Source organism: Haliotis cracherodii, unplaced genomic scaffold (assembly GCF_022045235.1).
Source record: "Haliotis cracherodii isolate W230 unplaced genomic scaffold, xgHalCrac1.p SCAF_2, whole genome shotgun sequence".
NCBI lineage: Eukaryota > Metazoa > Mollusca > Gastropoda > Lepetellida > Haliotidae > Haliotis > Haliotis cracherodii.
Window position 1 is genome coordinate 43,169,794 of NW_027266275.1, and position 24,321 is coordinate 43,194,114.

A 24,321-nucleotide genomic window follows, 5' to 3' on the forward strand; every position below is an offset into this window, starting at 1 on the left:
GAGTTATGCTCCGGAAACGAACCTTACCCTGCTCCGGAAACGAACCTTACCCTCACAGAACCTAAGTCCATCTTCTTGCCATGGAAACGTAAAAAATAAACATTTCTAAAATTTCTAAATAGCAAAAGGCACCAGTTCAGCATGTACCTGACTGACCTGCAAAGTTTCATGAAAAAATATTGAATGGTTTATGAGTTATGCTCCGGAAACGAACCCTACCCTCACAGAACCTAAGTCCATCTTGTTTACATGGAAATGTAAAAAATAAACATTTCTAAAATTTCTAAATAGCAAAAGGCACCAGTTCAGCATGTACCTGACATACCTGCAAAGTTTCATGAAAAAATATTGAATGGTTTATGAGTTATGCTCCGGAAACGAACCCTACCCTCACAGAGCCTAAGTCCATCTTGTTTCCATGGAAACGTAAAAAATAAAAATTTCTAAAATTTCTAAATAGCAAAATGCACCAGTTCAGCATGTACCTGACAGACATGCAAAATTTCATGAATAAATATTAAACGGTTTCTGAGTTATGCTCTGGAAGACAGACGGAGCCCGTTTCCATATCCCCGCCAACTTCGTTGGGAGGGGGATAATAATATTATGTGAGGATTTTTATACAACACAGTCTGCTTAAATGAACAAGTTTACATGTGTCTATTGTTGCCTCCATGTTCCATAGCCCAAGACTTTGTATTTTAGCAAGTGCAGGTGAATGACTGTTGAGGCTTTGTGCAACATGGGCAAAACAGCATTGGACTCATTCTAATTAGGATAAGATAATTTACAATTCGAGATATAATCAACATACACTTGCTTCATCTGTTCCTCACAACATACACCAGACACACCTGTTACTCACAACATACACCAGCAACATCTGTTCCTCACAACATACACCAGACACACCTGTTCCTCACAACATACACCAGACACACCTGTTCCTCACAACATACACCAGCAACATCTGTTCCTCACAACATACACCAGCAACATCTGTTCCTCACAACATACACCAGACACACCTGTTCCTCACAACATACACCAGCAACACCTGTTCCTCACAACATACACTAGCAACACCTGTTCCTCACAACATACACCAGCAACACCTGTTCCTCACAACATACACCAGCAACATCTGTTCCTCACAACATACACCAGCAACATCTGTTCCTCACAACATACACCAGCAACATCTGTTCCTCACAACATACACCAGACACACCTGTTCCTCACAACAAACACCAGCAACACCTGTTCCTCACAACATACACCAGCAACACCTGTTCCTCACAACATAAACCAGCTACATCTGTTCCTCACAACATACACCAGCAACATCTGTTCCTCACAACATACACCAGACACACCTGTTCCTCACAACATACACCAGACACACCTGTTCCTCACAACATACACCAGCAACATCTGTTCCTCACAACATACACCAGACACACCTGTTCCTCACAACATACACCAGACACACCTGTTCCTCACAACATACACCAGCAACACCTGTTCCTCACAACATAAACCAGCAACACCTGTTCCTCACAACATACACCAGCAACATCTGTTCCTCACAACATACACCAGCAACACCTGTTCCTCACAACATACACCAGCAACATCTGTTCCTCACAACATAAACCAGCAACACCTGTTCCTCACAACATACACCAGCAACATCTGTTCCTCACAACATACACCAGCAACATCTGTTCCTCACAACATACACCAGACACACCTGTTCCTCACAACATACACCAGACACACCTGTTCCTCACAACATACACCAGCAACATCTGTTCCTCACAACATAAACCAGCAACATCTGTTCCTCACAACATACACCAGACACACCTGTTCCTCACAACATACACCAGCAACACCTGTTCCTCACAACATACACCAGCAACACCTGTTCCTCACAACATACACCAGCAACACCTGTTCCTCACAACATACACCAGCAACACCTGTTCCTCACAACATACACCAGCAACATCTGTTCCTCACAACATAAACCAGCAACACCTGTTCCTCACAACATACACCAGCAACATCTGCTCCTCACAACATACACCAGCAACATCTGTTCCTCACAACATACACCAGACACACCTGTTCCTCACAACATACACCAGACACACCTGTTCCTCACAACATACACCAGCAACATCTGTTCCTCACAACATACACCAGCAACACCTGTTCCTCACAACATACACCAGCAACACCTGTTCCTCACAACATACACCAGCAACACCTGTTCCTCACAACATACACCAGCAACACCTGGTTCTCCTAACATTATATATGCTACAAATGTTAGTTGTTTTGTCATTTCTGTTAAAAATGCAACCCCTCCCATAATCATTGTTCCTCCTTTTCATTGCAACGCATTGGTAAAAAGTGCCATCTGCTGTAAGTGTTCTTCATAACACATCTGCTATAAGTGTTCCTCATAACACATCTGCTGTAAGTGTTCCTCATAACACATCTGCTGTAAGTGTTCCTCATAACACATCTGCTGTAAGTGTTCCTCATAACACATCTGCTATAAGTGTTCCTCATAACACATCTGCTATAAGTGTTCCTCATAACACATCTGCTGTAAGTGTTCCTCATAACACATCTGCTGTAAGTGTTCCTCATAACACATCTGCTGTAAGTGTTCCTCATAACACATCTGCTGTAAGTGTTCCTCATAACACCTCCGCTATAAGTGTTCCTCATAACACATCTGCTGTAAGTGTTCCTCATAACACATCCGGTGTAAGTGTTCCTCATAACACATCCGGTGTAAGTGTTCCTCATAACACATCTGCTATAAGTGTTCCTCATAACACATCCGCTGTTAGTGTTCCTCATAACACATCTGCTGTAAGTGTTCCTCATAAAACATCTGCTGTAAGTGTTACTCATAACACATCTGCTGTAAGTGTTTCTCATAACACATCTGCTATAAGTGTTCCTCATAACACATCTGCTATAAGTGTTTCTCATAACACATCTGCTATAAGTGTTCCTCATAACACATCTGCTATAAGTGTTCCTCATAACACATCTGCTATAAGTGTTCCTCATAACACATCTGCTGTAAGTGTTCCTCATAACACATCTGCTGTAAGTGTTCCTCATAACACATCTGCTATAAGTGTTCCTCATAACACATCTGCTGTAAGTGTTCCTCATAACACATCTGCTGTAAGTGTTCCTCATAACACATCTGCTATAAGTGTTCCTCATAACACATCTGCTATAAGTGTTACTCATAACACATCTGCTGTAAGTGTTCCTCATAACACATCTGCTGTAAGTGTTCCTCATAACATATCCGCTGTAAGTGTGAGAAAGTCATTGGTGTTAATGTGATGGGTCTCAGAACAACAAACTGTGGAACCTTTAGCAATATTAGAGAACATCAACTTTTCTACTTCATTAGGAGTGTCCAACAATATGAAACATATACCATGTAAACTCTGACAACAACATCAATACATACCCATCGGGACCATATACGCAATACCTGCAATGTCATGTAAACACTGGTCTGATCTCAGCCTGTTCCACACAAACTGTCACAGTGCTAAAATAAGTTTGTGGTACTCCTTGTCAGCAGTGTCATAAGAGGCCTTCTCAACATTTTCCTCAATGAATATTTAACAAGCCCCAAATGCTTCAGCAAATTTTGACTCAGTTGAAACACTAAACAAATCTGAACAAAGTAATAGATGTGCCAGGCCTTCACCTTAGTCATAATTCCGGAGGGCAAAAAGGGTAAGCCAAAACACATGTAAAAGAAATGGGAATGTGTCTGCTATTGAGCTCCAGGTAAACAATGAAGCTATATCTTACTTGACAGGTTCTCTCTCTACTTCATCCTTTGAATTTTCATGGGCAGCTTTCTCCTTGGCAACCTCCCTCATTCCCTGCAATTAATGAACTCATTCAACGCCACTCAAAGCACATTAAAGAATAGAGTTTTGATTATAGTCATGTTGTTCCGATTCAAATGTATATATTTTTTTACACAAATTACCTATAACAAACCATACCAATCTCCTAAAACAAAAAGCCAAATAACAATGCCAATTTCGATTCTACCAATTCCCCCTGATCACACCACTGTCATCACCAAACTCCCCTGATCACACCACTGTCAACACCAAACTCCCCTGATCACACCGATGTCAACACCCCACTCTCCTGATCACACCACTGTCAACACCCCACTCTCCTGATCACACCACTGTCAACACCCCACTTTCCTGATCACACCACTGTCACCACCCCACTCTCCTGGTCACACCACTGTCAACACCCCACTCTCCTGGTCACACCACTGTCAACACCCCACTTTGCTGATCATACCACTGTCAACACCCCACTTTCCTGGTCACACCACTGTCAACACCCCACTCTCCTGGTCACACCACTGCCACCACCCCACTCTCCTGATCACACCACTTCCACCACCCCACTCTCCTGATCATACCACTGTCCACACCCCAATCTCCTGATCACACCACTGTCAACACCCCACTACCCTGATCACACCACTGTCAACACCCCACTCTCCCGGTCACACCACTGTCAACACCCCACTCTCCTTATCACACCACTGCCACCACCTCACTCTCCTGATCACACCAGTGCCACCACCCCACTCTCCTGATCACACCACTATCAACACCTCACTCTCCTGATCACACCACTGTCAACACCCCACTCTCCTGATCACACCACTGTCAACACCCCACTCTCCTGATCACACCACTGTCAACACCCCACTCTCCTGATCACCCCACTGTCAACACCCCACTCTCCTGATCACACCACTGTCAACACCCCACTCTCCTGATCACACCACTGTCACCACCCCACTCTCCTGATCACACCACTGCCACCACCCCACTCTCCTGATCACACCACTGCCACCACCCCACTCTCCTGATCACACCACTGTCAACACCCCACTCTCCTGATCACCCCACTGTCAACACCCCACTCTCCTGATCACACCACTGCCACCACCCCACTCCTCTGATCACACCACTGTCAACACCCCACTCTCCTGATCACACCACTGCCACCACCTACTCACCTTCAACACCTTCTCACTCTCCTGACCATCCCGCCGCCGCCGTAACCTCAGTTTCCTTGCTATTGGATCCTTGTGCGCTGCAATATGTATCAACATATTTTGTTGTATCTTCAACCAGTTTGTTAAATCTCCATCACATCTATCATGCTACCTTATGGAAATTGAGAAACTAAAGTCTCATAGCAGCCTTAACACAACTTTCTGAAGGCATTTAAATGACTTTAAGTTATGCTGGCTGTCAATTATTTTCCTTTTTGACTGTTTTAAAGACCAATTTGGACATACTATCATACGTTTGTGCTTTGAAACCAGCTTCTACCAGTTTATTACAGGATAGCCTTTGACCTCTTTAATAGTGACCAGTTTACCTCATCAAGACCTGTGTTCACATATGACTAGTTCAACTAATCAGTCAAATAGTGTGGACAATATGAATTTATAGCAGGAGTATAGACAAAAGTACTCAGTGGCTGACACTCACGAGTGGACTGTTCTCCAGCTGCCGGCTGTGGTGCCGCCCCGGCCAGTCGCAGCTGGTTGTTGAGGGAAAAGTCAATATTGTAATACTCAGCAGCCTTCCGCAGTTCTGCTGGCTTGGGTGGCATCACTAGGTCAGGATTTTCTCTCACATCTAAAGTCTGCAAACAAGAGAAGTCAGTGTAGTAATTATCACTGGACAGAACCACTAACATACAAGTAAAGGCAGTAGCAGTAATTAGGATATGTTGCAGGGTTGGAAGCAGAAGAACCTAACACAAGTTCAGGAAGTAAACAGTGTTGGGTTGCAATTAGGACCACCTACCTCAAGTTCAGGAAGTAAACAGTGTAGGGTTGCAATTAGGACCACCTACCTCAAGTTCAGGAAGTAAACAGTGTAGGGTTGCAATTAGGACCACCTACCTCAAGTTCAGGAAGTAAACAGTGTAAGGTTGCAATTGGGAACATCTACCTCAAGTTCAGGAAGTAAACAGTGTTGGGTTGCAATTAGGACCACCTACCTCAAGTTCAGGAAGTAAACAGTGTAGGGTTGCAGTTGGGACCACCTACCTCAAGTTCAGGAAGTAAACAGTGTTGGGTTGCAATTAGGACCACCTACCTCAAGTTCAGGAAGTAAACAGTGTAGGGTTGCAATTAGGACCACCTACCTCAAGTTCAGGAAGTAAACAGTGTAGGGTTGCAATTAGGACCACCTACCTCAAGTTCAGGAAGTAAACAGTGTAAGGTTGCAATTGGGAACATCTACCTCAAGTTCAGGAAGTAAACAGTGTTGGGTTGCAATTAGGACCACCTACCTCAAGTTCAGGAAGTAAACAGTGTAGGGTTGCAGTTGGGACCACCTACCCCAAGTTCAGGAAGTAAACAGTGTAGGGTTGCAATTAGGACCACCTACCTCAAGTTCAGGAAGTAAACAGTGTAGGGTTGCAATTGGGAACACCTACCTCAAGTTCAGGAAGTAAACAGTGTAGGGTTGCAATTGGGAACACCTACCTCAAGTTCAGGAAGTAAACAGTGTAAGGTTGCAATTAGGACCACCTACCTCAAGTTCAGGAAGTAAACAGTGTAGGGTTGCAATTTGGAACACCTACCTCAAGTTCAGGAAGTAAACAGTGTAAGGTTGCAATTGGGAACACCTACCTCAAGTTCAGGTAGTAAACAGTGTAAGGTTGCAATTGGGAACACCTACCTCAAGTTCAGGAGGTAAACAGTGTAAGGTTGCAATTGGGAACATCTACCTCAAGTTCAGGAAGTAAACAGTGTAAGGTTGCAATTGGGACCACCTACCTCAAGTTCAGGAAGTAAACAGTGTAAGGTTGCAATTGGGACCACCTACCTCAAGTTCAGGAAGTAAACAGTGTAGGGTTGCAATTGGGAACACCTACCTCAAGTTCAGGAAGTAAACAGTGTAGGGTTGCAATTGGGAACACCTACCTCAAGTTCAGGAAGTAAACAGTGTAGGGTTGCAATTGGGAACACCTACCTCAAGTTCAGGAAGTAAACAGTGTAGGGTTGCAATTGGGAACACCTACCTCAAGTTCAGGAAGTAAATGTAGTATATCTGGAAGTGTAATGAGTCGATTCTTGTTCAGGATCAACTTCTTTAACTTGCCACATCTGCAAAACATTTGGAAATACGTTTTACAAAATTGATTGAAACTTTGGATAAACATAATAAAATGGATTATAAATATAAGTCCTGGTACACAATGAACACTTTCTATATGACCAGATAGCGTAATAACAGGACTAACTTGCTTAATTCAGTACGGATTTGTTTACACGCTTCTTCCAGTGTTGTGCTCAAGAGAACATCTTCGCATTCTGCACACACTGGTAGTCTAATGGTAGTCAAGTACTGTATTCCAGTATTTTTACTAATCAAGGAAAACATTTATGTTGGGAGGCCCTTTTCCCAGGTTGATTGTACACAACTGTGTATTTGGTTACATACTAGTTTGAACAACAAAAAAACACTGCCATTGCCTTATAGGCAATTCTTTTAATTTTTTAAGCCTTACATTATTTGTTGTTTAACGCCGCACTCAGCAATATTCCAGCCTGTAAATAGTCGAGTCTGGATCAGACAATCCAGTGATTGACATCATGAGCATCGATTTACACCATAGGGTTATGAAAATATTCATCAACCTGCACTTACATTGCAACAAGTATGTACATGTGTGTGTCTGCTTGCTCTAGCCAGGACTTATACTTCTTTTATAGTGCTAGCCTACTGAGATACAATGTCGCAGTTTAACAAATACCCTAATCAGACACAGTATACCGACTCAAAGCCAACCAATTCTTGTTTTACCCCCTGAAAGCAGAGAGCTGTGCAGGGTAACAACAAGTACCATTTTTTTATGTCCTTTGGAATGATGAGGTTTGGAGGCCTGCCAAGTTTGGAATAGATGAACTGGTATGACCATACTGTCAAAAGCTGCAGGTGACATTTAAGTGACAAACTGAATTTCTGTGCTTGGCATAAAACATAGAACACAGATTTCGTTGCTTGTTCTATTAACTTCTGGTAGGATTAAACTTAAGCTTCCAATGTATACAATAGCTATGAAATGAGTCTAAATAAAAAATAAAAAAAATAATAAAAAAAAAATTAAATGAGTCTAACATATGTTTTATCCCATAGACCCGGGTTCGATTCTATATTGTCAAACTATCTAATTTTCACTTACATTTCTTAATTGAAATAAAACAACTTTAATTAACCTTATCCCATAACTAAGAATTTGAATAAATATATTTGAAAAAAGAAGAAGTTTGGAATCCTGCAAAAATCCCTGATCATAACCAATGATTCACGCCATAGGGTCACTATCTACTGAGCTTGACCACGGCAACCAACAAAGGGGTCCAATTGTTGGGGTCCAATTCTAACCCAGCATACCCCATGGGGCAAACCAAATGAACAAATTATGTGTTCAGGTATTGTCCCCTCCTTATCGCAACAGACAGTTCAGTTGTGTTGTCCATACATACCTGCACAAACCCTCAGGTATCATCTCCAGGTTGTTGTCAGCTGCACTGAATATTTCCAGGTCGTGTAGTTTACCAACATTAGGGGGAATTCCATCAAAGTCAAGTTGGTTACTGTTCACATACAGTTTTCGCAGTGACACAAGCTTGTGAAGAGATGTCTAAAACACATAAACTTACATATTCTAAAAGTCTTAAGCAACAAGAGGGCCATAGAGCCTGTATAGCTCACCTGGATATTTACGCAATCATGACAAAATATACATTTGCATTGTACATGTATATAATACTGCAAATATTTGGTAATTTTGACTCTGTCAGCATTTAAAAGGGGTGGATGGCAAATCTGACAGCATGAATGTGTACTTCTCTAGATACAAATGTAGCATTAAGATCTGAACCGTTTCCATGTGATCCAGGATCTAAGTTTCCAGAGGCAAGGCTGGACCTCAGGGCAAATCCTATTGGCATTAATGTATTATTCTCCTCATAACAAACAAATGTGTACAATGTATCTGTTTATTATAGGGTGGGGATAATATCGGTTTGCATGTTATGGTCAAGGTTCTATCTCCTTTGGGAGTGCCAGACAGATGAGCAGAACGGCCAGTCCTGGTAGCATATGTGCATTCCTCTCATTATACTCTCAATTGTACATATAGTTATACGGAGGGGATCTTAACTGTTTTCAAGATATAAACACTTTTTGGCCCCGCCCCTCAGCCCCTTCATTTGTACAATTGTGAATTCCCATCACCTGAGAATACTTCCAACAAAATATGGTTGATGTCTACCTCTCAGTTCCAGAGAAAAAGTCACTTAAAGCGATATAGCCAAATTACCCCTATTTGGCCCAGCCCCTCAGCGGTTTTGGGGGGGGGTCGGCCCCTCCATTTGTACAATTTTGAATCCTCACCACCGGAGAATGCTTCCAACCAAATATGGTTGATATCATCTCTTGGTTCCAGAGAAGATGTTGTTTAAAGCAATATAGCCAAATTACTTCTATTTGGCCCCGAGAATGCTACCAACCATATATGGATGATATCTATGTCTTAGTTCCAGAGAAGAAGTCGTTTAAAGCAATTAAGCCAAATTACCCCTATTTGGCCCCGAGAATGCTTCCAACCAAATATGGTTGATATCTATCTCTTAGTTCCAGAGAAGATGTTGTTTAAAGCAATATAGCCAAATTACCTCTATTTGGCCCCGAAAATGCTACCAACCATATGTGGATGATATCTATGTCTTAGTTCCAGAGAAGAAGTCGTTTAAAGCAATAAAGCCAAATTACCCCTACTTGGTCCCGCCCTTTGGGGGGTCAGCCCCACCATTTGTATAATTTTTAATCCCCATCGCCTAGGGATGCTTCCAGTCAAATCTTGTTTATTTCCAAATAGTGGTTCAGAAGAAGAAGTCATTTGAAAAAATTGTTGACAGAGGGACAACAAAAGGCATAACATAAGCTCATCTTGGTCCTTTGGACCCGGTGAGCTAACAAGATTATGAACAATCTTATGTCACATATCTTTGAATGCCAACTGGCCAGCGACCAACTACAGTCAGGGGCCAGTTATTGCAGACCCCTCGTTATTGTGTGCACAAAATTATTATTATTATATCATATCTGGCATCGTAGCTCACCTGATATGTATTCAACAGCTACTCGACAAAATTTGCTGTCGGCAATTGCTATACAAATATTTCCTGCATATATACTGAAGACAAAAGTATAAACAAATACTATGAAACAAGTGCCGTATTTTCTTAACAAAATTGCACGCCAAAGCATAATGCACCCCCTTTGAGATAGTTTTCTTTGAGTACTTTGCACAGTAAAATAAAGTATATCAAATTTCTTCAGGTGAAATATATTTCTACTTTTTTCATAAATCTGCAAGAATAAATGTACTGTTGTAGAAAATTATTGCAATGTACAACAGTTACTTAAATATACAGTAAACAATGTTTATAACAAACACGCTTATAACAAAGGAGATATAATGCACTATTTCTTCGGTCCTGGGCATTGGCATTGGCATATAAAATTGACGGATAAAACGAACATGCTTGCAACAAAATAACAGATATAGTGAACTCATTTTGTGGTCCCACTTGTACTCTGTCAACGACAATACCTTTGTTTATAATGAACTGTAAATCTCTGAGCTGCTCATGTGTCACTAATCAGCCTATCAATTATCCACGGCCACGTGTGGCTCTTCAAAACAGCAATAAACAATTGAAGGCAAGTGATTAACTGGATTAAGTACTGACACCTTGTCCCAAATTAACACCCTCAATTAACAAAAGTAAAACAGTGATTAGGCAATAGCCTTTAAATGCGACAAATACAGTTGAAATTCAGACGAATGCTTACAACAAACTATGGTTATAATGAACTAAAATTAGTGGTCTCTTTGAGTTCATTATAACCATAGTTTCCTGTACATACGCTCTGAGGAAAATCATTTCTCTAATGATAAGCACAAAAAATGATGTCATCATATGACAAATATACAAACCAATGTTCTGCTTCCTTAGTCAGCTAATATCAGGGATGTTTACCAAGCCCAAAATAGGAATTTTGAGAGAATTTAAATGCAGAAATACCTGAACAGTGGCCACTTTAATTTCCGAATATTTAAGAAATAAATTGGGAAGGAATTGGTGATAACTTGTGGGTGGCTTGATATAGAACCAGCTACTACTTACTGGCATTGCAATCAGTTGATTTCTGGAAAGATTCAGTGTCTCCAGTTTTGTCCAAACATCTGAAAAATATTTACACTCAATACATCAGAAGGTGTAACTTAATAATGCTCCAATTAATGGACATTCCCTTCCCCCCCAATATTTGTGATAAATTTTGGCAACACCCCATCTTTTGCTGTGTCGCTTTTTTCAAAACATAACTTGAGAAAAGTCAGTACAATTTTGTTTCAAGTTTCAAGTTTCGTGGAGAAAACGGTTACTGCCTGCACATGCTCATAAAGGTGAACAATCTGATGCAAATCACTTGGTAAACACACACTAATTATTTGTGATAGTGCCAAAGGTAAAGAGTTGGCTTCAACCTGGCAACGTGAAATTGACCCCCAACATGGCACTATTTGAAATCCAAAATGGTGCACACAGTTTGTTTCCAGTGATTTATTGTGATCTAGTGCCAGTATCAAGGCAAGACCTCTAGGCTGTTGCTGTGCAGTCTTGCCTGACACACCTGAAACTGAGAGCTAGTGACGCAGAAGACATCCTGCACTTATGTCAGCAATCCTAGTCAAGTGATACCCAGTCCTTAATCTGCCAAAGGAGTCATAGTGTCTGCCACAACTGGCAACAGCGGACCTTAATTGTCCAGCACTTGCAACAAGTCATTTATTAAATAAACAGTCACTTAGATATTGTTGAAACATCCTTTTTTACTCTCCTTTCTCTGACTGTAATTTGCAGGGGATTCCTCCGGTGAGAGCACATTGCACTACTGGAATGTGTGAAGACATCATCGGTTTGAAAGTCACCAAAAGAGATGCCAAACACACAAAAGTTATCAAGGGAGCGTAGCCCCAGCCCTTAGGCACCATTGCTACAGACGCCGATGTTGTTGGAGAGCTGTGGAAAGTGTAGCAATGACTGGAACCAGCTTACCTAACCATTGATAATGGAGTGGTGACAGGCATAAAAGTCATTGAAGTCTACAATAGAATTGCCCATCCACAGTGCGGAGGAACCTGACATCCATATGCCACAACGCCCATCTGAGGATGTTGTCTCTGCAAAACATTCGATCCCACACTAGAAGGTGAGTGGGATGCCGGAGAACTGCATAGTTCTAGGCATTTTGTCAGTACCCAAGCAGACGTCACTCCCAGGTTGTTTCAGCACTGATCCAAGGAAAGATGCCAATCCTAGGAAGGGAGTCGGCCCCTTATATAAGTAGGCACCGGCCCCTGCACCTGTGGGCACCGCAGATGTAGAAGAGGCCTGTTTGGGTTCTGTGTTATATAATCAAAGTGAAGAAGGAAAGTGAATAAGGACTTCTGGTGATGATGACCTTTATTTGGAAGTAAGCAAGAATTTTCAAAATACTTTCCCACCCAGGAGATACCGTACATGAAATCACGTCAAGTTCCATTTATGAATGCGCTAGATATTGAGCTGCCCACACAAACTTTCTACTTCACACTTCGAATCCTTGATCTTCAATGTAATCCAAACACATGCAACATAAGGTGCTGTTACACATATGACATCTTCCCGAGGCAAGGGAGTTAACTGACTATAAAAGTCCAGTTTCATTCCTTGCCTGGTATTATAGTTACATTTTGGCTGGACTAACAAGTCTATGCATAGACAAATTAAAATCGCGTAATGAAATTGACATCTGGTTTGTAAACTTCAGTGCAGATTTCAGATGATTGCTTGGTTTGGGTTTGGTTGGTTTCTTGTTTAACGCCGCACTCGGCAATATTCCAGCTATATGACGGCGGTCTGTATATAATCGAGTCTGGACCAGACAATCCAGTGATTGACATCATGAGCATCGATCCACACAATTGGGATCGATGACATGCATCACCCAAGTCAGCGAGCCTGACCACCCGATCCCGTAAGTCGCCTCATGAAAAGATTTGGAAAATATCTGTCGACGCCCAATGGACTTTACACTTGCTGTGCAATCATCTGAGACCCGTGAAGATCCGGGGTAGAATAGGTCTTCAGCAACCCATGCTTGCTGTAATCAAGCCACGGAAGTCCAGCCTCGTTCAGCAAGGGTGGAACTTGGTAAAATCTAAATATTTTTTACAGTTGTATGCTTATCCTGCATTACTCCATATTGCTTTACTGCTGTCTTTGACAGAGAGACAAACTGTGTGAGATCCAGCTGCTGAAGAAAGTTTTCCCAACCAGTACAGGAAGCAGTGCCCTCTCACAGTCGGAACGTGACCCGGAAGTCATGACGTCACACCAAAACACATAACTGCTTTAAACATAACATCTGAAACTTCATGAGGAGGCAGTAGCAAAGGGAGGGCACTTAGACTTCGTAATGCAGGATAAGTATACAAATGTAAAAAAATATTTAGATTTTTACCAATTTGTTTAACTTATCCTGCATTACTCCGTATTGCATCTTTATCAGACGGCATGGCCGAAGGGCATAACTTCTCGTCAAGGTCCGATGAATTCGCACCGCATACAAGTGATGACCGGAACATCTACGACCATTCCTGTCTTCAGGAAACAAGAGTTGATGCAAAAAGGAAACACCAAAATAGGTAACCGAAATAGAATGAGGCTAGTAGGCCAAAAACTAGAACTTACCTAAGAGCGAAAGTGAAACGCAGTAGAGCCCTCTAATCTGAGGTGATAAACACCAGAGAGTTCGACGGGCCCCGCTCGGGGTATCGAAAAATCAGCGGCATCAGTGGCAATATCTACGACCATTCAAGAGCTAATGCAAAACGCAGAGCCCTCTTCGTTGGAGGTGAGGAACACTGGAGAGGTCGACAGGCACTGCACGGGGTGTCGGAGAATCAGCGGCGTTGGCGTTGGCGTCAACATCTACTACCATTCCTGTCGTCGAGAGTTGATGCAAAAAGTAAAACCCAGATACGTGACAGAAATAGAATGAGGCAGGTAGCCAAAAACTTAACCTAAGAGTGAATGCGGAATCTAAGAGAGCCATCTTGTCTTGGGTGATAAACACCAGAGAGGTCGACGAACCCCGCTCAGGGTATCGGAGAATCAGTGGCGTCGGTGATAGGTGACCTGTTGGGCTACAACCAGGGACCAAAACTGTGAACGCCGGCAACATCTTCCAAGGCTACATCACGGAATAGTCGTTGGCGAAGGCAGTGTCCGTTCGCCAAGAACAGGCTTCCATGGATGGAACAGTTATACTGAGAAGAGCCATGGTAAATGCGATCGCCCTGATTTTGTGCGAGTTGATAGCCTTGGGGGGAGGGTCCAATCCGGCGGCTTCATAAGCTTTGAGGATGGCCGCCCGGAGCAACAGGGAAAAGTATTCTGGTTGACCAATGACTGCGACGAATGGCATACTGGCAGAAAAAAGGTGTTTCCTAGACTTGTGGCAGGTTTTAGATCGTCATAGAAAACCTCCTCATCATCAGCACCCACAATGGATGAGGAGGTAGGGGATAATGAATGATCTTTCAGGCTGTCCTTGGAGTTGATTCTTTACGATGAAGTCCTAGCATGGTCCATGATGAACCCCTGAGTACTGCGTTCGAACCGGACATGGAGGACATCTAGGGTGTGGAGCTCATTGACCCGAGTGGCAGTAGCCAAAACCAGTAGAAACACCGTCTTCTTCCTTAGGTCGTAGAAGGAAGACGTGTGGAGTGGTTCGAAGGGAGCCGTCCGAAGAGCGTTTAAGACCACATTCAGATCAAACGCAGGCGGTCTGAACTTCGCCTTCTAGTCTTCAAGAGAGAACGAGCGCAGCCAGGCCTGTAGTTCGGGAATTTTCATCATTCTCCTATCGTCCAGGATGGCAATAATGGAGTTGATGGCGACCAGGTATGTGGACATGGTAGAGCCCTTCAATGGCCCTTCATGGGTGCTACGCAAGTACAGAAGGAACTGAGCCAGGAACTGAGGTGACGCTGTCATCGGATCCTGGTGTTTGTCAGAACAGAATACCTGGAATGAGCACCATTTATCATCAGTCCCTGTGTAGATGGATGGTTGGCTGTAGCAATAGCCTTGGCTGCTCTAGCCGAATAGCCCTTGGCTCATGGGGCTTTCTGCAGATGTGTCAGGCGTGCAGACGAAACCGTTCAGGTTTTGGGGCATGGCAACAGACTGTGTGGATGGAGCAGAAGGTTGGACCACACCGGAAGTTCCAGCTGTTGTCTTGGGGATGTTTCGGAGGTCGATAAACCAACTTCTGGCCGGCCACCAAGATGCGACCAAAATCAGTGTCAGATGCCAAGTGGCCTTGATCTTTTAAGAACTGTGGGAGAGGGAACCAGAGGCGGAGATAGGCATGTAATCCTTCCAAGGAATAACTGAAGGCGTCGACTGCCACAGCGGCCGGATCCTGCACCGGTGAAATGTGAGGCAACAGCTGGCAGTTCAGAGATGTGGCGAACAGATCGATGTTTGGTGTATCGATTGTTTGACATAGTCTGGCGAAGACCTCTGGGTGGAGCTTCCATTCGGTGGTAGCCACCTAGTTAGGCCTGGACAGAGCCTGCGCCAGAACATGCTCTCAACCTGGTGAGTGCAAGACGAGCTCCTTTTTCTTAAAGTACAGGTCCAGGCTGACCACCAAGTCGAGGAAGCATCCCTGGTTTAGCAGGCATGGAGAGTGGAGAGTGCCCTGGTTCCTCAGACACCACACCATGGTGATGTTGTCAATGGACATGATCAACAGGGCGTTACCGAGAATTCTCTGCCAGCAAGTGACGTCCTGGATAAGCAGCTTTTATCTCGAGGTTGTTGCTGTGCCAATGGTGTTGATATCCGGATCACAGTCGGTCAAAACGTGGGCTGGTGTGGGCAATCCCAGAACACTAGCCACTGACAAGGTGAAAGTCGCAGTGGAAGAGCGGGAAGTCATGGTAAATGAGGTTGAAAAGTGAGCAACAGGGCTCTCCGATCATGTAGCGCTGGGACAATACGTGGAGAGGTGTGCTCGCCTGCGAACCAAACCCCATATAGACGAAATAAACCAGCTCCACAATCGACTACCGAGGCATCGACATAACTTGGTAGTTGGAAGTCCAGGCAATGTGTACATAAGAGAATTGAGGTAATCTGTAAAACTGTGGTTTGGGTAGATCACACCGTACTGCACGAAGTAACGTGATCGTTTCCATCCCCTGAGCGTCGTATTAGCGCTCCTGTTCTTATATCGAGGTGAAGATGAAGGACAACAACATGATACTAGGCAAGTAGTCAACAGGAGTCGATGGAATGGTCATAGGACTAAGTAGAAAATCGACGATATGATACACCCTGATATACGAGACCAGTCAACTATGATTCCGAGAAGTGGGTACCCGGTAGCCTATGACAAAGGGGTCAAACAGGCTTGATGAGCCTGAATAGTGAAGATCTACCAGTTCTGAAACAGACGCTGTACACCAGAAGCTCTGTTTTGATTGAAACCCGCAGGTCATCTCTCCGAAAACATGGCGCTTTAAACGACGGGGTTAAGGAAAACGTCGCCGGTGGACAAGTTGAATCAGACCAAATGTCTATTGGTTGAAAGATTCCTTCCAGGAAGTTGAAAGATAGTCACGATCCCGAAGATGTATGGGAGAGTAGCAACAGGAGCGGCGACAATTGAAAGACGTGGTTTCGCCTTGCTTCGCCGTGTGACGATCTATGAGATGTCAGTAATAGAAGCAAATGTCAGTGGCGCCGGAGAGGCAATTGCCGATGGTGCCATTTAAGCCGAAGCAGAATATCAGAATATCAGTTAAGATATTCAGCTTGAGGCGCCGGACGTAGGTGGTGTTGCTGGTGGTGTTGGTAGCACCGGAAGCGCCGCCGCCGCCGCCGCTGCTGTCAGAGAGAGGCAATTGCCGATGGCACCCCTTATGCCAAAGCAGAAGATCAGTTGAGATACTCAGCTTGTTGATCTGAATGCTTGGGCGCCGGAGAGCTTGAGCCATCAGCAGCGTCAGAGGCGCTGGGAGCGCCGGAGAGCTTGAGCCATCAGCAGAGTCAGAGGCGCTGGAGAGCTTCAGATATCAGCGGCGGCAGAGGCGCCGGGGAGCACCGGAGAGCTTGAGGCGCAGGGCGGTGTTGCTTCTTGGGAGCGGATGGAAGACCCGTCCTGTAACAGGCTTCACCGGAGGGGACGATGTTGTAGATAAAGGTGACGGCAAGAGTGGTTAAGAAAGACCTCAGTCTCTGAGTTGTAAGCCATATCAGGGGGTTGACGCGCACTTTGAGTGGGGTGTGTCCTGGATACTCGTATCGAGTTGAAGGAACACAGCGATGAAGGACTGCAACATCGGCACTGCGTTGTGAAAGTACAGGGCGTCGTAAGGCAGAAGGGGCAGCCCCGACCAGATTTGTTCCCGCAACAAGTGCAGTGAGGCAGAAAATCTGGAATTTAAGCAAAACATAACTATGTGACAAAACCACAAAGTACAAGAAGCATAATGTAACTCAAAAACTTTGTATTTTATTGAAATTTTATGAGAGCAAACAATTACACTAAAAGGTAGTGAAAAGGCATAGCTTTAAGCAAAAACATAATACATATATTTAATGTATTACCCAAGCCAAAGAAAGAATTCAAAACGCAGAACACGAAATTACGTGGCCACATGGTGAATGGCAAAAATGGCGGTAAAGAAACAGAATGGCGGGAACAAGATTACGCCCGTAAATTACGGTGACTAGAGCCACAAACAAGCGATAAACGTTACAAACTACGAATGGGGAAGACCCTAAAGGTAACAGCCCATAAACAGGTAACAATGTAGCAGCAGACGATAAATGTAGAAACACGCAATATATAGAAACAACAGGCTTTAATTTCCACAAGGGATACAAAGTATGTCCGTCTGTGGAGGTGACAAAGCAGTTATGAGTTTTGATGTGACGTCATGACTTCCGGGTCACATGCCGACTGTGAGAGGGCGCTGCTTCCTGTACTGGTTGGGACAACTTTCTTCAGCAGCTGGATCTCACACAGTTCGTCTCTCTGTCAAAGGACAGCAGTAAATGCAATACAGAGTAATGCAGGACAAGTTAAAAAAATTGGCGTTTTATCGTAAGTTTACTCCCTTGCCTTAGGAAGATGAAGGCTCCATACCACACTGACAATACTTCCTGAATGAAACTATTTAAAGGTCATCTCATGAGCAAATGACCTTCAATGTGACCTGACACAATCATGACGAATAATAGGTGGTCTATTAGACACTAAGATTATTTATTACTTGCCCGTGAAGAGATCACCCGTTTAATAAACATACAGCTGTATTACACATTGTGTAATACCAAAACGCGTGCTTGTGTACTCTCGGAACATGTTTCACGAACAAATATTGAAAGCTCTCAACATCCCTTGGCTTATTCAAAGACATTGCGTGTGGAGTTGATAGATCACTGAGAGGAGCTTATGCACACTCGATGACCCCAGCAACCTTGGTGCTAGGGTGACGTCACATGGCATTGTTTCGCCGATGGGTCTTGCAACAAAATTCCACAAATTACATCATCGGGTATTGTGAAGTTAATGTAAAGTTTGAGGTACAAGGCCCGTTCCACAAGGCGATCGTATTGTAGCGCAACGACAGTCGTTAGTCTAAGTTAAAGTATGTGAGTTGCGATAGTCTTAGCCCTACGATCATTTTGTGAATTCTAAAGGTGGACCGTTGTATGGTATTAAATTCATACCTTTCAACTTTTGACGTGTTTGAAGTATTATTCGGTTAAACTCAATTGGACTATGCCGTGGATCGTGTAGGTGTCAGCTAGCCTATTCATACTCAACAGAATAATTCTAAAAACGTTGTAAATGGCAAGTAATAAATAAAATACTAAACTCGCTCCCGTTGTAAAACCAATTTTATGAAACTCGTGAATAGTTGTGGTATCTGACTTGCTTTTGCTCGTCAGATACCAGAACTATTCACTCGTTTCATAAAATTGGTATTACACGGGAGCTCGTTTAGTATTCTCTATATCTCAACTGATTGGAAAATGCTTTGATTTCAATATGAATTATTCCAACATTTCCTGAAACTTGAGCCATGTTTCATAACAAGACTTCTAGTGATCCTCACCTAACTGCGACAACACCCAAACGTTGATGTGATTGAGACCCCAGCCCCTTATCTAACTTTTTTACAAACCTGTAGAAGTTATGAATTCTCTGATGAAATCCTCCTTGGGGCACTTATTGCATTTTCCTTGCTCAAGAAAATCTACATGACATAGTTGTAACCATTTTCCTTAATAAAAAATATTAACACACAAAAAAATTCGTTTTTGTAGTATGATATACGACCACCCTTACGGGGCCTCACCCCCAACGGCACCTCACGCCAGGGGAGCAACTCTCACCCAAATCACTTTCCATATGTCAAATGCTGACGGAATGTGGGGAGGTGGGTGGCAACAGCAACAGGCGTAAATAAATACATCGTATTTGATTATTCAACAGAATAAAATATAGAGTTCAATAAATGGAACCAATCTTATCGTGAGGCACCACCGTCGAAAGGCAGGGGCTAGAGACAGGGCGTGGTCGACCATATATTATGATGAAGCCTGTTTTGTGGCTTGTCATAAGTTGAGAACTCGAAACACCTCCGACCCCCCCACACTTTTTTGAACAAGTGATATAGGGGCGTAGATCACGAGAGACTATAACCCGCGCTGAGCTAGGCCATAGGGTCCCCGAGGATCGAAGGAGTGCGTGTGCAAAATACGAGTATTATCGAGTAGTAAGGACTGATATTTATCGACCGCAGAAGATCAAATCCGGACCATTACTGAGCAGTATAACTGGAGGACTGTCTAAAATCTCGAATGCTCAATCGGCTAGAGATTAGAACTTTGCACCGTTCGGAGAACTGACTGACCAAACCGAGCATGCTCGCTTGAGTGTTTGTCGAGTTGGTAATGTTTGATGAATGTGCTCGGCTGGCTCCAAATAGCCGCGGAGGAGATCTCCTCAATGGGCAGAGCCGCGGCGTACGGTTGTGATGTAGCCACTGCTCTAACCGAATGAGCCTTCAACCTGGTAGGGGGGTCCCTACCTGTAAGCGTATACGCTGTACAAATGGTTGAAAGTATCAACCTCGAGACAGATTGTTTGCTCGCAGGTGAGCCAGCCTTCCTACTGCCGTAACAGCAAAATAGTTGGTTATCCTTACAGGCCTTGAGGGTCCTGCGGACATCCAAGACATGAGCATGTCTTGCAGTGGTCACCGACGAGGAAGGCTGTGAAAGAGCAGGTAGCTCAATAGGAGCCGTTCACGTGGAAGGCGTGTTTGACCTTAGAACGGTAAGAGTCCGGAAGTGGAAAACTGACTCTGTCCCAGTAGAAGACAGCTATATTTCGGGATAGGCTGACAGAACACGAATGTCGCCTACCCATTTGCCGGACGTTACCGCCACAAGGAACGCCGTCTTCCAGCTCAACAGCTGAAGAGAGAGAGACGACAGATCCCAAAAGGAAGGACCGGACAGCCAATCAAGAACGATTGACAAGTCCCAAGTCCGGCGGTCAGATCCTGTCCACACCTGCTAAAAAACACTGCACTAATGGGTGTGCACCCAGAAGTGCCCCTTCGACAGGGACGTGAAAGCTGCGATAGCTGTAGAGTACCCTCGGACTGTTGATGCGGCCAGGCCGTCATTTAGTCGCGACTGGAGGAACTCAAGCACGGCTACGAGATCTGAAGAAAGAAAAAAGATCTGCAATCCCTCTATCGACACACCAGTGCTCTTAGCAGGTCTATCAATCCCCGCACTGAACTTTTGTCGAATCCCTCCGCAAAGCCAGTATTGTGTCTGCAACTCGTGCAGGAATACCGCTCTTCTGGAGGCGATTCCTGACAGTGGCCAAGCCATCCATTGAATTCTGGGATTCGGGTGGAGGGCCCCGTTCTGGGATAGGAGGTTCAGTCGTAAAGGTAATATAACAGGAGGCTGAGCCAGAAACCTGAGTATTACTGGAAACCCACTCTGCGCCGACTAAAGAGGTGCCAGGAGCATAAGTGGTCGCGCAGGCTGAGTGCCTAGCTGAGACAGGACCTTGGAAATCAGAGGTAATGGGGGGAATGCCCTCAGAACTCTGTCCATCCAATCTAGCTGGAAGGTGTCCGGTGCCACCGACCTCGGGTCGGGGACTCGGGAGCAGAATGTTGGTGTCTGGTGATTCACCCCAGACGCAAACAGATCCACCTGTAAAAACCTGTATAACAGGGAGAAAATCCCGAATATCCCCGGGTCGAGCCTCCACTCGTGCATGAGGAGCGAGGATCCTGCGAGACAGAGCGTCCACACGGACGCTGTCCACCCCCGGGAAATAAACAGGTAGCACCCTGATATCTTGAGAGTCGCACCATAGTAGGAACTGCAACGTCTCTTGGCGAAGCGACGGAGACGCCGTTCCCCCCTGCTTCCGGATGTAAGTCATCGCTGTTTGGTTGTCCATCTCTAGACGAACCACTTGGCCACGAAGCAGATCCGGGAAGCGTTGGAACACCAACCTGACCGCTCTCAGTTCTAGCACATTGATATGCAGTTTGATCTCCTGCTGGGACCATAGTCCCTAGGCAGTGTGATCATTCAGAACGCCTCCCAAGCCGGAGAGTGACGCGTCTGTTTGAACTGTGAGAGACGGAACGGGAGTGTCGAGGGGGAGCTCCCGGGACAGATTCCCAACCTCGGTCTACCACTGAAGGTATGTAATGAGCCACTACGGAGTCTCGAGCACAGTCTCATCCGTGTTCGCCCAAAGTCGACGGAGTTGAATGGGACTCATTCTCAAGCGCCCGCCAGACCACATCCACTGTCGCCGCCATGTTGCCCAGTAACTGGTGTACGAGCAGTGTGACTTGCGCATAAGGAACTTGAGATCTTGTGAGAGAGATACACGTCCTCTCACCGTGTTGAAATTTGCCCCTAGGAAGACTAGATACTGAGTAGGGCTCAGATCTGACTTCTTGAGATTGACTATCCACCCTAGATTGATCAGAATGTCTATCACTTCTTGTGTAGCTATCTGACTCTGGGATTGCGATAGAGTTCTTAGTAACCAGTCGTCGAGGTACGGATGGCAGAACCGACCTTTCGACCTGGCCACTTGGGCAGGAATCAACATCAGCTTGGTGAACACCCTCGGGGCCGTGGAGATCCAGAATGGTAGAACCCTGAACTGATAACACCTCCCGTCGAAAGAAAACCTCAGGTATTTCTTGAACTCAGGGTGTATGGGTAAGTAGAGATAGGCATATTTTAGGTCTATTGACAATAGCCATTCTCCTGTCTCGACAGCTGAGATCACTGTTTGGTGACTAGGAAATAAGTCGAGTAGAAGCCCTCGCTTTCCTGTCCCTATGTCAGCATAGGAGGGGTCAAGTGGAGAGGCCCGCTTACACGGTTTTAACGCTTGGTACCTCCAACAAGGCCTTAGAGTCTTTGATGGAAGTATACAATTGATCGGCCTCTCGGACCACCTGCTGAGCCCAAGGGAAGAGGGTGGCACCCATCTTATACGGCAAACAAGTAGGTCTTGGCGTGTGGAAGTCGAGTATCTAGATACCGACATCCACAGCCTACGCATGCCCATAACAGCGCACATCATCTGCGAGGCACAGCTACGAATAGCGTCCCGCGCAAGATGACTGAACTTCCGTTAGTTGCGCGGCCAACTCCGAAGAGTCGGCCGGCCCCTCTCCCGCTAACTCCCTCTGTACAGCCGACAGATACGCGGAGTGTACGGACACACGGAGCTGTTGGCATGTATTATGATATTGCTCCTTGAAGCATATGTAAGCAGCCTTCAACTCCGCACCGCACGCGGGAAAGGGGGGCAACCGCCGGCCCTGCTTGACCTTAGTCAAGTTGGGGGTCTCTGACTCTGGCATGGGCGCAGCCACCTGAGGCAGTACCTGGACAATCCTGTCCCGCACGTGCCCCGAAGCCGAGTCCCGGTGCCCAGGTGCCAGGGGTTCAAGGGAACCCACCTGGCACTGGGCTAGGTATCCACTACTGGAAGCCTCGGCCTCTGAAGAGGCGCCTGGCTCCGCTAAGGAAAAATGTGCGTCGGTAGTGCACAGGCCGGCGCCTGCCACCGGAAGCCCGGTCTCGGAACGTCCCCGAGACCAAGGCAACCCACCTGGCTCCGGGCTAGGTATTCACTAGGAAATTGTCATCGGTAGTGCACGGGCCGACGCCCGCCACCCCTCCGCTGGGGAGCGACGTCGAGCCGGAGCCGAAGCTCGGTCTCGGATCGCCCCCGAGACCAAGGGAACCCACCTGGCTCTGGGCTAGGTATCCACTAGTTGAAGCCTCGGCTTCACAAGAGGCGTCTGGCTCTGCTAGGGAAAATTGTGCATCGGTAGTGCACGGGCCGGTGCCTGCCAGCCCTCCGCTGGGGAGCGACCTTGAGCTGGAGCCGAAGCCCGGTCTCGGATCGTCCCCGAGACCAAGTGGTCTGCCTCGGCCGACGTCGGGCATAACACAAGGTCTCGAAGCCGCGTCCGGTGCCAACAACGCGGAAGGCTCAGCCCGTAGCTCCTGCCGGAGCCGAGACTTTAATAGACCTCTTAAGAGGAGCAAGTCAACTTGTATCTCTTTTGGGGCCCGGGGGTAAAGGCAATGCATATCGGGCATGACCCATCGTCATGACCGTCCTCCGCCAGACATTTTAGGCAGCATTCGTGCCTGTCTTAGAACAACCCGTACACAGTTTGAAGGTCTTTGTAAAAAAGGCCGTCATTTCTGAGGTGGGCGGGGAGGGGATTAAAGTGTATCAGTGCGATATGAAGATCGGAAAGATACGTGCATAAATTGTGAAACTAGAAGCAAAGGCGTAATGTAGAATGCGATTTGTAACGAGATAGCCAATGTCGTAGTATAATTATAACACCAAAGGGTGTGTTACGCGCTAAGGTGTAAAACCCGTTAAAAAGGTAAGTGTAGTTTATAAATTAACACACCACCTTGGGTTTTTGTAAAGGAAAAAAATTGTAGACCAACGCTGT

The 24,321-nt window shown here is 45.2% G+C and overlaps 1 protein-coding gene across 4 annotated transcripts in view; it reads right to left on the reverse strand.

Annotated features, from left to right (window-relative positions):
- Positions 1 to 24,321, reverse strand: part of LOC139468131 (protein flightless-1 homolog) — a 139,209-nt gene that overhangs the window by 81,042 nt on the left and 33,846 nt on the right. For all 4 annotated transcript variants that reach the window (XM_071249893.1, XM_071249892.1, XM_071249894.1 and 1 more), the window contains 6 exons: positions 11,324 to 11,382; positions 8,612 to 8,769; positions 7,144 to 7,228; positions 5,598 to 5,754; positions 5,117 to 5,193; positions 3,868 to 3,941 (listed from right to left, as the gene is read on the reverse strand). In XM_071249893.1, coding sequence (XP_071105994.1) covers positions 3,868 to 3,941; positions 5,117 to 5,193; positions 5,598 to 5,754; positions 7,144 to 7,228; positions 8,612 to 8,769; positions 11,324 to 11,382 — 610 coding nt within the window. The remainder of the gene's footprint in view (positions 1 to 3,867; positions 3,942 to 5,116; positions 5,194 to 5,597; positions 5,755 to 7,143; positions 7,229 to 8,611; positions 8,770 to 11,323; positions 11,383 to 24,321) is intronic.